The 15,656-nt window shown below is 44.5% G+C and overlaps 1 protein-coding gene across 7 annotated transcripts in view; it reads right to left on the reverse strand.

Annotated features, from left to right (window-relative positions):
• PHF14 (PHD finger protein 14) overlaps nt 1–15,656 on the reverse strand; it is a 791,087-nt gene that overhangs the window by 634,810 nt on the left and 140,621 nt on the right. For all 7 annotated transcript variants that reach the window (XM_069211832.1, XM_069211834.1, XM_069211833.1 and 4 more), the window contains exons 8-9: nt 10,995–11,141; nt 2,719–2,989 (exon numbers count right to left, since the gene is read on the reverse strand). In XM_069211832.1, the coding sequence (XP_069067933.1) occupies nt 2,719–2,989; nt 10,995–11,141 (418 nt within the window). The remainder of the gene's footprint in view (nt 1–2,718; nt 2,990–10,994; nt 11,142–15,656) is intronic.

A 15,656-nucleotide genomic window follows, 5' to 3' on the forward strand; every position in this document is an offset into this window, starting at 1 on the left:
ATCAGTGCTGAGAGTTAATCGCGGAAAAAACAGTTAGATCCCTGCTTTCAGGTGCTTTATTTTGGCAAAAACTGGAAATATCCAAGATTGCTTTGATTTTTTGCAGGCAATGTTGTTCACTAGTGCTGTACTGTGTGAGTTTTGTATTGCAAATGTCTGTGTATGACTGTTTCAATGTCTATGATCTAAGACTAATCAATATGAATGATTAGGATTAGCTACTGGGAAAACGTTATTGTTCATAGAAGATACACAGGGTTCAATTACTCGCTGGTACTTGATCTCTGAGAGAACCTCTCTCACAGGGGCTTTTGCTTCATATGTTACAAGGTACTGTGGTTGTACTTGCGGTCCGGACCTTATGGGTATTACATGATAAGGAGAGTTCTAATCCCAGCCCACATGGTTATGGTACAGCGCAGTACAGCACTGGGGCCCAATCTGCAGCATACGCTTGCTTCACCTGTTCTGGAATGAGGAGTGAGAAAGATGGTAAAATCGCATCTTCCTTTGACCTGACCTTGATAAGTTGGTGGCGCCATGTTATGCGCTTCCTACTTTGGTAACAGGACTGTGTTTAGGACGGCAGAGTGTGGGAGACTCAATCTATTCACACCATTAGTACCTGTCGGCCTAACTCCTGGCTAGCTCACAGTGCCTCACCCGAATCCCAAACCTACCAGGGTGAAAATTGATTATGGCAACCTAAACATGATACTCTGACTCCCCAGGACAGATGTGGAAACAGTTATTACCCAGTCTGTGCTGCTACTCATGCATGCCAAGGCTAGACACAAAAGATGTAAGATAGGTTTTCAATGCATTTATTGAAACAATCGCCGTCTGGTATATATAAAGTGAGCTGTGATAATTAGGCAGATGAAACAAAGCAAGGTAATCACCATTACGAACATGGTAAAGGAGATAAACAATCAAACCATGATGTATGTGGTTCTGGATGTTCTAGAGGGTCCTACCTAATCCTATGCCTATCCTGAGAACATACTGAGTGTGCCCTCGCCTGGCCCCAACCCCCATACCTGGAACAGTGTCAGTAGTTAGTACGTGACATAGGTGGCAAAACCTTGGGAGGCTGGTAGATCAGCGCTACCCAAACTGCATGCCGTATAGCATGGGTCCCAGGACAGATGTGGCTGGAATGCCCTCTGCCCCTACCAGGTCAGTGCATCGTTTATGTAATAAACCATACCATGCTGGAAGTACAGTTTCAATGTAATGCCATGTCTAGATGTTAAAAGGTGCACAAACCAGCATATCGTTTACAGAGTTCTTTAGCCTTGGATAGAGAGTACTGATTACATGTTGTGCAAAGGCTAATTAAATAAACAGCTTGTTCCTCACTTTCCTAGAATAAAGTCAATTGATAATATGTAAAAATCCATCACTAAAAGCAGCCTGACTGAAATGAATAAATATGAACACTAAAATGAACTAAAACAGGGATGACCAACCCTGGTCCTAGAGGTACTCAGGACAGCTGTGTGGTACTAAGTAACAGAGAAATCACTCCCTTCCCATATTCAATATTTTATGACGCTCGGTCAGTGGTGGATTTAGTTTTAGCAATGTCTTTAGACTATATTGAGACATTACGTGCCTCGGTCTAGTTGTAAAACCAGACCATACCGACTTCCTGTAAACACGGACACCTTTCATCGGTTTGAAAGGCATCACAATTTCCTCGTGACACAGCAACACTATAGATCTTGAAGCACCCCTGTAAGTAGAAGAACAGCGGGTTCTCCTGGTGCTGCCTAACGGCACACGAAGGCCACCAGAGAGAACGTTGCACAAATAGCTATTGACAAGATAAACTAACATAAGAGAGAGTTCTTTACCATCCACTATAATGTAGCAATTATGAGCTTTTTGTTGAAAGAGTTTTCCTTTCTTTTAAAATTCACAGTAACTCAACATGCAGTTTCATTGGGCTTATGTAAAAGACTATCTATGCATCGTTTTTTGTATAAAATCAAGTAACTTGATGGACATTGCCATCTCTGCAGGGTCACCCACAAACCTTTTTGCCTTCACCCCTCCTGCTTTTATGAATTTGTTTGTGTTGGTATGAGGACTATGTGCACCTTACCACCACTAACCATGTTTTAAGCAAAGCTCTTAAACGGTTTTCCTCCCACAAGATGCACTATTGAAAATCTGAAATATTGTGGCCTCTGACGTAATGGAATTTAGATTGCTTTCACCTAATTAGTTGGACTTGAATATTTCAAATGAAGTGCAGAGAGTACTAAAGTAAATGTTTTTCTGTGTATTTCTATGGACATTTGGGTTTAATTCTAAGGTAATTTACCATCGGACTCTTAGGCACAGGGCAAAAAATTCAAGAATGTTAATCTATACAAAATCCAATGCTGGAGAAGAAACACCTTTCTTTATACATGGTTTTAAAAGAACAGATTTGTCTGGGACTCTCTACAAGCAATATGGGTAGGAGGGCAATTTTTGTCACTGACCCATATTTAGTATTCAATCAAGGCCACATTTGTGTAGTAATATATTTTCTTGTAGACACATTTGGAAAAGTGGGTATTAAGGGACTTTTTAGTGTAACATGAATGAAGATTATCTGCTTCTCCGTTCTGAATTTCGCCTCTACAGTACAATGACACTATTCACCTGATGGAGTTATCCCTTTTTCAGTAACAGAAACAAAATAAACTTTATTTAAATCCATACCAAGGTAATAATTCACAAAGTCTGAAGTCAATGCAGGCTGTTTATACTTTCTTCTTCCATCCACACTTGAACTGGTATCTGAAGTGTCAACAGGAAAAATATCAGTGCTAATTCCCATCAGTTCAGCTTTACGCATCAGCTTTCGAATAGCTGAGGCACTGCTAGTAAGAGGTCGGGGGAGCTTTTCCCTTGGAATCCATGCCTGAGGCCTGGTGCTACGAGTTAGCTCTGATTTGGCACGGTACTGCTGTAATCTGGTACTTATGCGGGCCTAAAATAAAGAAAACAAAATGGTGTGACATTATCCTTCTGAATAAATCAGCGGTTTGAACACTAACATATGCAGATCTTGAACAAAAAATAGGGTAGAAAGTTACTCTTTGTAATCATGGGTATACTTATTAAATTCTTAAAACATTAATTACGTCGCTGTAAGTGCAGGATCTTTTTATACTTTAAAAGAGTGAACAAACATAGGAAAAGACACAATGCCTATAAACAAGCAACATTTTATGCCTGGACACCTTCAGCGAATCCAGTGGAACACATCTAAATGTGGTGATGCAAGAAGAAAGCTGTGCACCTTGATTTAGATGCAGTGCCTGCAGAGTCTAGGCCACACTTAGGGGTCTATTGGGAAGTTTCTAAACTACTGCTGTCTAGATCAAAAATACTTTTTCATGTGGTCTGGGTAAACTAATAACGGTTACTTTTGCCACCTCCAAAAACACTTGGAAATAGCAGCAAGTGGTGGTCAGAGTGCAGAGGAAGAAGCTGCTAGCAGCAAAGACTACAGAGTCCAGTCTCTTAGACTGACGGTCTGGAGGGGGCACAAGAAAGGAATTGGGTTCAACTTAGCAGAGGATCACTAGGCTCCCTGGTGAGGGAAGTGAAACAGAGAAATTTGGGTCAATGATTTGTCTGTGGGCTGCCAGGCCCAAGAAGAACTTCTCCCAGGCAGCCAATAAAAGCTAGATAAGCACCTCGTTGAATGGTTGCAGGGTCCCCAAGCCTGCAGGAGAAAATTCATTTCTGTCAAAATGCAGGATTTGGCCTCCACAGTGGATAAAGTTAGCTAGAACGCTTCTGCTGATTTTTGTACCACTGAAGTGAGCATAGAGACATCCTCATAATGGGACTCTTCTAGACAACATGTGTTTTTTTTAGTCCAGGAAGAGGCTAGGATATGTGTTATAAGAGAAGAGGCGGTCATCTGCCTCTGAATCATCATTCTGTATACAGCCATAACCTCGTCTGGCATGACTAGAGCATCAAAATTGGATCTGTAGAATTCCTCCATAAGGGCAAATCTCTGGGCCCTATTTAAGTTTTGTGTGAAAAGTTAAATTTCAAAACAGGCCCATATTTTTTTTTATTTACAACTCTCATAATGTCTGTTGATTTTATGGGTTTGAATGCATCACAGTACTGGTGTCATAGGTGGAAATAAGCACAAGAAGGTTAGTGAATTAGAGGCCAGTTACTTAGTTAGCAACAGACATCTGAACCTGTGGAGGCACAAAGTTGCAAAATATTTGAATCAGAGCCCCTGGAAGCGCCAAATCCGCAATAAATGGCTCATGCTTGGTGTAAGGAAATGCCTCCTTGGCATGGTTGCCCCCTGACTTTTTGCCTTTGCTGATGCTATGTTTACAATTGAAAGTGTGCTGAGGCCTGCTAACCAGGCCCCAGCACCAGTGTTCTTTCCCTAACCTGTACTTTTATATCCACAATTGGCAGACCCTGGCATCCAGATAAGTCCCTTGTAACTGGTACTTCTAGTACCAAGGGCCCTGATGCCAAGGAAGGTCTCTAAGGGCTGCAGCATGTCTTATGCCACCCTGGAGACCACTCACTCAGCACAGACACACTGCTTGCCAGCTTGTGTGTGCTAGTGAGGACAAAACGAGTAAGTCGACATGGCACTCCCCTCAGGGTGCCATGCCAGCCTCTCACTGCCTATGCAGTATAGGTAAGCCACCCCTCTAGCAGGCCTTACAGCCCTAAGGCAGGGTGCACTATACCATAGGTGAGGGTACCAGTGCATGAGCATGGTACCCCTACAGTGTCTAAACAAAACCTTAGACATTGTAAGTGCAGGGTAGCCATAAGAGTATATGGTCTGGGAGTCTGTCAAACACGAACTCCACAGCACCATAATGGCTACACTGAAAACTGGGAAGTTTGGTATCAAACTTCTCAGCACAATAAATGCACACTGATGCCAGTGTACATTTTATTGTAAAATACACCACAGAGGGCACCTTAGAGGTGCCCCCTGAAACTTAACCGACTATCTGTGTAGGCTGACTAGTTTTAGCAGCCTGCCACAAACCGAGACATGTTGCTGGCCCCATGGGGAGAGTGCCTTTGTCACTCTGAGGCCAGTAACAAAGCCTGCACTGGGTGGAGATGCTAACACCTCCCCCAGGCAGGAATTGTCACACCTGGCGGTGAGCCTCAAAGGCTCACCTCCTTTGTGCCAACCCAGCAGGACACTCCAGCTAGTGGAGTTGCCCGCCCCCTCCGGCCAGGCCCCACTTTTGGCGGCAAGGCCGGAGAAAATAATGAGAAAAACAAGGAGGAGTCACTGGCCAGTCAGGACAGCCCCTAAGGTGTCCTGAGCTGAGGTGACTCTAACTTTTAGAAATCCTCCATCTTGCAGATGGAGGATTCCCCCAATAGGGTTAGGATTGTGTCCCCCTCCCCTTGGGAGGAGGCACAAAGAGGGTGTACCCACCCTCAGGGCTAGTAGCCATTGGCTACTAACCCCCCAGACCTAAACACGCCCTTAAATTTAGTATTTAAGGGCTACCCTGAACCCTAGAAAATTAGATTCCTGCAACTACAAGAAGAAGGACTGCCTAGCTGAAAACCCCTGCAGAGGAAGACCAGAAGACGACAACTGCCTTGGCTCCAGAAACTCACCGGCCTGTCTCCTGCCTTCCAAAGATCCTGCTCCAGCGACGCCTTCCAAAGGGACCAGCGACCTCGACATCCTCTGAGGACTGCCCCTGCTTCGAAAAGACAAGAAACTCCCGAGGACAGCGGACCTGCTCCAAGAAAAGCTGCAACTTTGTTTCCAGCAGCTTTAAAGAACCCTGCAAGCTCCCCGCAAGAAGCGTGAGACTTGCAACACTGCACCCGGCGACCCCGACTCGGCTGGTGGAGATCCGACACCTCAGGAGGGACCCCAGGACTACTCTGATACTGTGAGTACCAAAACCTGTCCCCCCTGAGCCCCCACAGCGCCGCCTGCAGAGGGAATCCCGAGGCTTCCCCTGACCGCGACTCTTTGAACCTAAAGTCCCGACGCCTGGGAGAGACCCTGCACCCGCAGCCCCCAGGACCTGAAGGACCGGACTTTCACTGGAGAAGTGACCCCCAGGAGTCCCTCTCCCTTGCCCAAGTGGAGGTTTCCCCGAGGAATCCCCCCCTTGCCTGCCTGCAGCGCTGAAGAGATCCCGAGATCTCTCATAGACTAACATTGCGAACCCGACGCCTGTTCCTACACTGCACCCGGCCGCCCCCGCGCTGCTGAGGGTGAAATTTCTGTGTGGACTTGTGTCCCCCCCGGTGCCCTACAAAACCCCCCTGGTCTGCCCTCCGAAGACGCGGGTACTTACCTGCAAGCAGACCGGAACCGAGGCACCCCCTTCTCTCCATTCTAGCCTATGTGTTTTGGGCACCACTTTGAACTCTGCACCTGACCGGCCCTGAGCTGCTGGTGTGGTGACTTTGGGGTTGCTCTGAACCCCCAACGGTGGGCTACCTTGGACCAAGAACTGAACCCTGTAAGTGTGTTACTTACCTGGTAAAACTAACAAAAACTTACCTCCCCCAGGAACTGTGAAAATTGCACTAAGTGTCCACTTTTAAAACAGCTATTTGTCAATAACTTGAAAAGTATACATGCAATTTTTATGATTTAAAGTTCCTAAAGTACTTACCTGCAATACCTTTCAAATGAGATATTACATGTAGAGTTTGAACCTGTGGTTCTTAAAATAAACTAAGAAAAGATATTTTTCTATACAAAACCTATTGGCTGGATTTGTCTCTGAGTGTGTGTACCTCATTTATTGTCTATGTGTATGTACAACAAATGCTTAACACTACTCCTTGGATAAGCCTACTGCTCGACCACACTACCACAAAATAGAGCATTAGTATTATCTATTTTTACCACTATTTTACCTCTAAGGGGAACCTTTGGACTCTGTGCATGCTATTCCTTACTTTGAAATAGCACATACAGAGCCAACTTCCTACACTTGGGGAGTGGGCCTGCCAGGTACTAAGGCCTTCCTAAATATATTCAGCATGACCTGCGTGGGTTTGGCTGATGGAATGAGTAATTCAAGCCTCAACATTTTCAATGTGAGAATTGGTGCAGACAAGCAGGAAAAGCTTCATGGCAATACCAGGACCTTTTACTCAAGGAATAGGAGGATTCCTGTCAGGGGAATTCCCAGAATGATAACATTTCGGCATATTCATGTAGGTGACATCTAAAAATAAGTTTGGCCTCTCACTCTCTAATGACCCCAGGTGCGTCAGTGAACAGAAGTCACAGGGTGAGGGGTCATGATCAGAACAAAGACACAACATGCCGAAGTTGTATGGGTTTGACAAGGACATCTCCTTGTGGCTTAATCCTGGCTCCCTGATATGCCTCCGTAAAAAAAATAGTTGTCCAGAGATTGTCATTTTTGATTTTGATTTGATTTTTTAATCTCCTCTCCGGTAGGCTGTGGGGCACTTCCATCACAAGCCTCTGAGGAGTGGGCGGGTTGGGTATGGTTTCCCGAGCTCCTGCCCTTCCCATTCTTGGCAGCTGCTCAGGCCATTCTTCCAGGCTTCCCTGACTGCCCTCTTGGGCAGCCATGAACCGTGTGGTCATACATCCTTTCCCCATTGATGGTGACACAGCCTATACCCAGAAGCAGTGGAAGGCATATGGGCTTTTGGAACTACATCCCCCAGGGACACTAAGTTAAGCTTTGACCTCTCCTCCAAACTACCTGGGACCACTTTACCCACTCAAGCTTTACACTTGCCACCCCATTCTGTCTGCCCACTGTGGGGGCTGTGCACTTTTGGCACATTTGATGTCTCATTTGGAGTGCCCATACTTGTAGCGCTCAGGACAGTGGGGGACCAACTCCCTTGTCTGCTTAGCACAGAACCTCTTCCTTTTTGGGTCGAACTGGCACTGGTTACTGTTTCCTTTGGGAATTATTCTGGGGGCCTTTAGAGAGCTCATTATTTTTTTCATTTGTCTCCCACCGCTTTTTTCTGGTGGGACCCCCTGATCACCCTTTTGTCGGAGTCCCCACCCCAGATATCTTTTTGTGGACCCTGATGCTGAGTCAGTGGTCTGACTCCTAAGTAAGCTCCCTAGGGTAAGTGAGCTTATTATCCACTAGGTGTCGGCACAACTCTGAAAAACAATCACTAAGCATGTGCTCTCTTGCAAACTGATTGTACAGCTCCTTGTAATCACTCACATCACTGCTGTTCACCCAACCATACACTGCCTTGAGAAAGGAATCCACAAAACCCATCCAGGGATGCCTCTACTTTTCTCAGATAAGGGTGTCCTTCACGGGGACATGGGAGTGAGAATGTATAGGTGGTACTCACCCTGTCCCCCTTTCCCAGGGAACCCCCTCCCTTCACTATCTATGCGCTTCAAGACACTGGCCTCCCAATCCTCCTCAGGACCCCTATGCGTCTCCAGAGAAACAACATCAGCTTCAAAGCACTTAACAATATCATCTCCCACAACAAAGTTAGGAACCAGATCCTTGGGAATGTAGGACACTCTTGTCTCCAGAGGGCCCTGCAGATATGCTGTCAAAATTACTGCTGGGCACCACATGCCTGGCTCTTATGTCTAGCTCTCCGAGGCTCCTTTCATTAGACAGTTGTTGCAAAGCAAGATTTTCCTCCATAGCCAGTTTCTTTTCAGCGAAGGCTCTCTGCTTTGGCTTTAGCCTATCTCTCCTCTGCTTCCAATTTGAGTTTGGCCAGGTACAGCCTGAGCTTTCTTTTCAGCCTTCCTGTCCTCCAGCTTTTCTGGGGACAGGCTGTTAAGAGGATATACTGCTCCATGGCCTGGCAAGGGGCACCACTCCTGGGGGCATGTTGCCTTCTCATTCTGGGTGCTGCAACTTGTGCCCAGGTCCTCCTTCAAGTTATCCTTCTGCTCCCGGTCCTCTGCTGCTGCCAGTGAACGCTGAACTTCTGCCCAGGCCTTCAGAGCCTTCTGTAGCTCCAGTTTTCTTGTGTTCTTTGAGCTCAACTACAGAGAACTTCCCCTGGTTGACAAGCTCAAAACACCAAAGGTGTGGCTGTCTGTGCCACACCCTTAGCACAGACAGCCAAGTAGAATGAGGGTGAAAAGTGAAAGAGCCAATTAAGGAGAATTTAAAAGAAACTCGAAAATGGTGTCTGTTTATCAGGGATTTTAGCTTTACACAAAATCACTGTACGGCACTGCACAAACACAAGTACTGAATCTCACAACTGAACACCAATGTAGGAAATCCAGTTACTGGTTGAGGGGTATGAAACCCTACTCAAGCAGCAATCACAATTCTCTTCAGGTTGAAGTCACAAGCAAACCCCAAATTAACCTATGGTTAACCCTCTGGTAGCTTGGCACAAAAGTAGTCAGGCGTAACTAAGAGGCAATGTGCAAAGCATTTATGCAGCACTCAAACAGTAATAAAGTGAAAACACAAGACGAGAAAAATCTCACACCAATTTAGAAAAACAGAGTAAAATGTCATACATTTTTTGACACTAAAATAACAAAAATCCAATCAGGAGAATCGGAGATATGCAATTTAAAAGTATAGGCAAACATTTGCATAAAATCACAAAACCATCAACTGTGTGTATCTGGTCATGCTGGACTTGGCAAAGTCACAAGTTCAGGTCGATCATGGTGGAATGCAGGTTGGACACAGAAAACAAGTTATGCCTGCTGATGATTGTACCTTAATTCCGGGATGGAGAGCATTGCACAGCACAGACACAGTCTGAAGGAGCAATGAAAGGTCCATGTGAGGGATGCATTGCAAAACTGCAGTTCTGATGAGCTTTGGTGGGGTTTGCGTTGAGGCTGCATCGCTCTGCGTTGAGTCTGATGAGGGTCTCTAAAGGCTTCAATGCGGACTTGCGTTGAGGTTGAGTAGCGCTACGTCGGTTTCAATGAGGGGCTGTGATGAGTGGTTGTGTTGAGGCTTTGCTGAGCTACATTGGTTCCAATGAGGAGCTGAGAGGCTGCATTGGGTTTGAGTTTCGTTGTGTCTGTTCCGGTAAAGACCACAGCTGGGCTGGCATGCACACCTTTAACCCCACTTCCATGAGTCCAGTATTGTAGGTGCACCCCTTGGGTGGGTAGGATCCACAGGACACAGAGTCCAGATGCCGAAGTCAGGATGGTTCAAGCCTTTTCTGTCCCTGAGACTGTCATCAGGAGACCAGCCAAGGAGCCCTTGGAGGTACTCTGGTGATCCTGAGTTCAAGATGCAGGTCCAGTCCTTCTCACTCAGGCAGCAGGGCAGCAAGGCAGCAGAGCAGCACAGCAGTCCTTCTTAGTCTTCCAGAGTTGCAGAAGTGTACTGAAAATTTGGGTCCGTGAGACTGGTGTCAATGGTAGCTCATCTGCTGACAAGAATTCACCTTTGGAGGATGGTCTAAAAGGAAAGCCATGGGTTACGCACCACTTTTGTAGTTCAAGAGTCCGACTGGTGGGTAACTGTATCAAGAATGGTAACTGCTTTTTCTCTAGCAGAGTTCACTGGTACCACCTTGGAGATTACCTTAGGCAGATCAAAATGTTTTTTGGAGCTTTTCTTGCTGAGGTTTCTGGAATGGGCACATCTTGCAGAATCCTCCCCTCCTACCCTGAATCTCTCCTGTGCTCTTGTAAAAATTAAGCTTGTCCCGAAGAGTGTTACAGGCATCACATCTGGAACCCTAATGCTTTGGATAAAGGGAGTAAATGCTTTTAAGATACAAAGGATCTGCAAACAATGTATGTAGATTACTGTTTCAAATCCATTACAACCACCAACAGAGAAGTCTAAAGCATTATTGTGCACATCCCTGTAATTGTATCATACAAATGTTAGTTGAATTTGGCATATCATGCCTGTTTGATTTAAATAAAACAATAATTTCTGCAACTTTAAATATGTTAGTCATAATCTTGGCTGTATATTAATCCTGATTTTAAACACAGAATTAGCCTCGTATCATACCTGTGCTTCAGGTGTTAGAGTTTTCTCTCTTTCCAACATGGACATTTTGCAATAAGACTGTAAAGCTAAGTAGTTCTTCCGCTTCCATTTTCTGTCAAATCGGTCGGCATGTTGTTTACAATAGGCAAAAAAAGGATCTGCTATATCCTAATACAAAGGTATAGACAATACAGAGAACAATGGTTAGCATCGTTTTTACAAAAAATATTTTTTTTAACAATCATTCTCACAAATATGTTCACAAGTATATCAGAAATGATAATGTATTACTTTAGGGCACCATGTATCAACTGCATACATTCAAAATGTATTATAAGTGCAGGAACAAGATAGCGAGTCAAGGAATTAATGTGCTACATAGAGTAAATAGTATTGAGAGCACATACAGTGTCAGATCCTGCTCATGGGCCACAGCTGGGGCAACTGGGCCTCAACTTTGAGGCTTGGGATTGTTTGCCTTGGATATTCCAGGGTCGGCCCTACTATAGCTTTGCACATTGAGCCAAGTACACCACATTCAGAACTTGCTCAATGGTAGCAATGGCTCTCTTCTGGTCAAGGCAGCTCTTCCTCCATCTGGGATAAGGTATTAGTGTGATTATGGCTCAGGTGCATCTCCCCTTTGAGGGGTGACATGTTGCCAGCAGCTGCATGAGCCCAGCAGATGTAGATCCTATGGTCCTGCTGTGGCACAGTCTGTGATGATGATCTGCAGCTGCTGAGCTGACATGAGTTATGGTCCAAGATGAAGGCTGTGAGCACGGTGCAAACAGTTTAACCAACTTGGACTGAATCTCCAAGCTTGAGGCAGGGCCGATTCTCTGGGCTTGGTGCATCCAGGCACAAGCTGGTCTTCAGCTTGCAAAGCCGCCACACAGAGGGCGCTCTTCTGTAGGTGACGCAGCCTCTCAATGGATACTCTTCTGTTGACCATACTGCTACACAGAGGGTGGACTTCGACTCAAGATCAGAGCCTCCAACTGGTAATCAGTGATCACAGTCTGAACCGTCACTGTTCCCACCAGGAACTGCAGATGAGAGGCTCTAGGCCCACAGTTAACTCTCCCTAGTCTTCTTTCTCTGAAAGTTCCAAAGACATTTTAGACATGTTGCACCTTACTCCTACTGGACAGATCCCACTTGTGCAGAATTGGCATGGTTCCTTTCGCTGTCAGCAGGGAGGGAGGCTATTAGGTGCTTTAGGTCATGTATAAATCTCTTCCAGAAAGAGGTCAGACTTAGGTGATACACCTCTCCTCCAGGAAACAGGCTGTCAGCAGATATCAGCTCTGGTTCTACAGCGGTCCTCTGAGTACTCTGCAGAGCACTCCCCCCCCCCCATTGGTCTTGGAGGACTAGAGAATGGGACAACAAGTGGGTTAGTGGGGTCCCACTTTTATAGCACAAAATCAGACAGGGAATGAATATCAACTGTCTGTATCTTCATAACTAGTTTGTGGTGGTTCTCCTTTCAGGTGTCTGTTGAAGGCTGGTCTCCAGACACATGTAGAGAGATGTCTCCCATAACAGTGTAGACTGCCACTGTCTGTCTGCAACCAAACACATTTTGGTCAGGGAAAGAAAAGGCTGGGACTCAGCTAAACCATTGCCAAAGAAGGCACTACTACTGGAGAGCTCTACTGTGTTCACACACGTGTGACCAGGAGAATGCAGGAAGCCAGCAGACCTCGCAGAACATCAGGATGTAATCTCAAGCTCCTTCCTGAAACATCTGAATCAAATCCCAAATGTCCTGGCTCCTCTGAGATAGAGGCAAGGCTCAGAGATATGTTGTTTCTAGTACTTCATCTCTGAACAGAAGACACAGAGAAGGCTGAAAAGCAGGGAAGATGTTTCCTGCAGGTCATCCAACACCATTTATGGAAATTTACAGCACATAGCAGCCAACATCAGGTTGAGTTTCTCAATATATTGATTTATCATAAAAATGACCAATTGGAAGTAGATCTCCACATGAAACTCATGCTAAAAATAAGCTGCTGTATTTCAGAGGCTTCCATCCACATAATCAAAAATAAAGCATTCCCTTTGGTCAATTTTTAAGATTAAGAAGGAATTGCACCAATTTACAAGATTAAGATAACCAAGCCAAAGTGATGAAAGAGAAATATGAGGCTTCTGTGTATCCTAAAAAAACAGTATGTATGGGAAGCTTTTAAGCAAGCTAGATTTTATGATAGGAACTACCTCCTACTTAACAACCAGGTACAATACAGTAAACCCAAGTTGGTATGTGTTATGAAGTATTCAGTTATAAAAGAGAAAGTCCGTCAGATTGTGAATTCCAACTGCCACATAGTGAACAGTAATGTAAATCAACACTTCAAGCTCCCTAAGCCAATGTTTGCACACAGAAGAAACAAAAATCTTAAGGATTATCTGGTACGATCTCATCTGGAGAAACCTGTGTCATCTGTGCAGAGAAACATTGATGGCAGTATCCCCGTCACTGGAAATTTCAAATGCACATCATGTAAGGCATGTGCCAGTACCATTGAGACAGAGGTTTTCACTTTCAATAAATACATGGGGTGTCTTAAAAGGTTTACTAATTGCAAGAATAGGAATATCATCCATCTCCTCATCTGCCCATGCAATCTAGGGTACGTAGGTTAAACAGGAGGTCTGTCACCACCCATTTTAGAGAACACATATTTGCCATAAAGACGGCAAAATTAAATGGACACCTTTATTAAATCATTATATGGATAAAATGCATTGCCCAGAGAACATCCAATGGCTTATCATAGAAAAAATGATAACCAGGGAAGGAGAAGATCCTAATGTATTAAGGAAAAGAAGGGAGGTCTTTTGGATCTTTACCCCTGATGGCCATGCACAAGGTCTTAATAGTGAGAGACCCTGGGAAAATGCCATTGGTTATAATACATGAGTTGATGACATGTACTTCCCCTACGCATTGAGAGAAAGTTTTTTCTCCCTTGGTTCTTTTCGGAGATTAAGGATTTAAAACATAAATGTAGAAAACAAGAAAAAGTGTGGAGGAAGGAGTATAAAGAGGATAATAAATGTGCTTGTGCTCGTTTCTGAAAAAAATTAAATTATTTTCCGATAAAACGTATGCTGCCTAGAACGCCACTAAACAACTTTTTAAAACAGTTGCACACCTATCCAGCACACCAATAAACATAACCTCAGGCTCATGCTAGTTCTGTGACGAACTTGTTTTTTTCTTTTTTTTTTTTTTTTTTTTACAGAAAGTGAGGAAGTCTTCTGCAAATTGAAGAGCAATAATAGTAAGGAAGGATCTTACCCTGATTTAAGTAATCGGTTCAAGTACAGCTCTTTAATTAATCTTCCATTATTTACAAAAGACAGAGTGGCCGAATTGGTTGGCCAAACAAAATAAGGAGACCCCTCAGAACCATGTCCCCCCCAAAATAATGCATAACATTAAGTAAGGATACGGAAGATACAGCACTGGGATTTAACAAATGTATGGGGGTGTCTAAATAGCCTGATGCTCAATTCCACAAAAGCTGAGGTCCTTTTCTTTAGGACAAATCTTCTTGGAATAAAATCTTGACAGCCTCAACTTTTGGGCCCTCGCCCCAGACCAGTATCCACTGCCAAAAATCTGGGGATTATATTTGATACCAATATGTCTTTGAATGTGCAGATAAATTAACTCACTTCTCCATGTTTTTATCTGTTGCGCAGAATTAGAAAGATCTTGGTTTATATCCCATTCAAGCTGCAAAAAAACAGTGGTTACAGCTTTGGTCTTATCTAGACTGGATTATTGTAATGCCCTGTATTTGGGGGTTCACCAACCCTCTCTGAACAAACTGCAATGCCTCCAGAACACAGCAGCGAGACTCTTAACAGGGATTACTAAATTTCAGCCAGTATGGGGGACTTTAAAAGAGCTATACTGCCTGGCCGTGAGGAAAAGGGTCAGATTTAAGGCACTCTGTCTTGCTCATAAATTGCTATATGGAGTTGTCTGACTATTTAAAAAATAATCTTACTTGGTAAACCCCCAGCAGATTACTAAAATTGACTAATTCCAGAATAATCAATGTTTGTAAAATTAGGAGATACAGTTAGGGGGAGGCAGATTTATCTACGCCACAGACCATCGGTGGAATAATCTGCCAGAACAGCTGAGTGGCCAATCGAACTTTCTGTGTTTTAGAAAACAGCATACCTGGCTGTTCTCCTGTCCAGTGGGAGATATATAAATTATGATTTAGACTCAGGCATTGTGTTCAGCTGCAATCACATGAGTCGGCTGTAGTTTTTCAGCACCAAGAAGCCTTTGGCATTCGTACGCTTTAGAAAATTATCAATATCCTGTTCCTCCTGGGTAATGAATTGGTCTCCTCCTTCCCACTGGATGCCTATTATGATCAAGAAGAACCTGTACTTCATATAGTTCTACCGTATGGCCAGGCGTGATTAAGTCATACGAGTCCCTTCCATTATGCCAACTCCCGCTCTGTTAGGCAGTACAGGCCACTATCTTGAAGTTTCCGCACTTGCTTTATACCCTGAGTCCTTCTGTGATCTAAGGGGGACCATGACGATTGCCAGCTTTCTCCATTCCACAATAAGCAGAACATGCACTTTCCAACATGTCTGGCGCAGTTGCTATGGCAACAGGGGCAGGTCTCTATA

The sequence above is a fragment of the Pleurodeles waltl genome, chromosome 10, assembly GCF_031143425.1.
Source record: "Pleurodeles waltl isolate 20211129_DDA chromosome 10, aPleWal1.hap1.20221129, whole genome shotgun sequence".
NCBI classification, from domain to species: domain Eukaryota; kingdom Metazoa; phylum Chordata; class Amphibia; order Caudata; family Salamandridae; genus Pleurodeles; species Pleurodeles waltl.